The following is a 1,633-nucleotide window of genomic DNA, read 5'->3' on the forward strand; positions in this document are numbered from 1 at the left end:
ACAAAGGGACAAGTCTCACAAACTGCGAAAAGTCTCACAAAACAGGTTAGCCGTCTCGAGGCTAAATGGTCAATTAAGTAAAGACTGGGGGGGGAGGAGAGATGCTGGTTCTGGAATCATACAAGCAGGTTCAAAATGTATCCATTGTTGTGGTGGTTTGTTCTTGGTTTGTTTTGTTTTTTGTTTTTTGTTTTTTTTTTTTTAATTTCTTAAGAACAGGTGAGAGGATTCTTGCTTTCCTTCAGGAAGTGCTGGGGAGTTCAGCTGACCTGGAAAAGGCTGATTTCAGAGCTTCCAACTGGCAAGTGGGTCATTAGGTAAATGGCTGGAGAGACAGAGGTGTCAGAAACTTAAAACTTGTCAGGAAGGATACCTTGCTTCTTCCCTTTGGAGGCAACTGCCTTCAGTACTGTATAACATACTCCTGATTTTCCTGGTGGAAATGATGAGACATTGTCACACTCCTCAGCTGGGGTAAACTGGTGTTATTCCATCAAATTTCATAGACTTAGGGTAATTTACCCTAGCTGGAAAATTGATCGAGGGCCTGAGCTTCATATACTAAGAAATATACTTCTTTCTGCAGTGTGTATGCATGTGCATGCTCACGTACAGGTTGGCTGATTTGGGATCTTGGAGATTATTGTGACATTATTAGTAATATTCCTTCTTTTCCCTGTTTTTAGAAAAGACATTTCCATAAATAAAGCTTTTAGCCTGTTCAGCAGATTTACCTCCTGCCCTCCCGGGCACACCCTAACCTCTTCTAATAATACAAATGTTATCTTAGTCTAAAAAGTTATTCTTGTCCTTGATGTGTATTTTGTACTCCTGTCAAGGGCCAGAATGGAAAGAAATCAGGGGCAGTGTGAGGAAGGGTCAAACTGAGCATGAAAAGATTTCTTTGCCTTCATGTAATGTACAAGTCGGGATTGTCAGAACAAACAGCCCCCAACGAACCACATTATTCATAACACTTCACAGTTTTCCCATGGAAGCCGACAAATGTGCATTGCCTGAACATATTTTGTTAATTCATTGGGTTTTTGCTATGAATACAGCTGAATAATTTCAGAGCATTTTGTGACAGTAATGAGTAGTGCTTTGAAGCTTCCCAGGGATGCACATTACTACTGTTTTGCCTATATTATGGATGGGTAAACCGAGGCACAAAAGTGAAAGAACAGGTTAAGTGCAGCACAATAGAATTAAAAGAAGTCTTGACAATTTGAATTACTACCCCATATTCTAGCAAAACTCTGAAATCTCATATTGATCTGGTTCCTCATTTATCGAAAGATTGATATTTTGGGGAAGAATTATTAGGTTTAATTAAAATATGGCAAAGTATTTTTATATTGCTTAATGAAACTTTAGATGCTAGAAACCTTTGGACCATTTGTTTGATCTTCATATTTAAACATGATTTTAACAGCAACAGTTCACCCATGGCACTAAGAGACATCAGTTGCAGAAAAACACACTAATACGGACCAGAGCTGAATTAAACTGTGTTGATGGAGATAACCAGTTGCATATGTTTTTAGTTAGCAGTAGCCAAATCAGATAACCACCATACAGAAACACTGGGCCTGATGGATTTTTTTTTTTTATTTTTTTTTCCTGAGAAAAG

At 38.3% G+C, this 1,633-nt stretch overlaps 1 protein-coding gene across 3 annotated transcripts in view; it reads left to right on the forward strand.

Annotated features, from left to right (window-relative positions):
* The window catches only part of LOC308067893 (uncharacterized protein), an 85,265-nt gene that overhangs the window by 17,268 nt on the left and 66,364 nt on the right, over nucleotides 1–1,633 (forward strand). Inside the window, exon 3 of one of the 3 annotated variants that reach the window (XM_080397502.1) lies at nucleotides 220–317. The exons of the other annotated variants lie outside the window; for them this stretch is intronic. Within the exon in view, the coding sequence (XP_080253628.1) occupies nucleotides 220–317 (98 nt within the window). The remainder of the gene's footprint in view (nucleotides 1–219; nucleotides 318–1,633) is intronic. 3 annotated transcript variants of the gene reach the window in all.

Source organism: Falco punctatus, assembly GCF_963210335.1.
Source record: "Falco punctatus genome assembly, chromosome: 7".
Classification (NCBI taxonomy): domain Eukaryota; kingdom Metazoa; phylum Chordata; class Aves; order Falconiformes; family Falconidae; genus Falco; species Falco punctatus.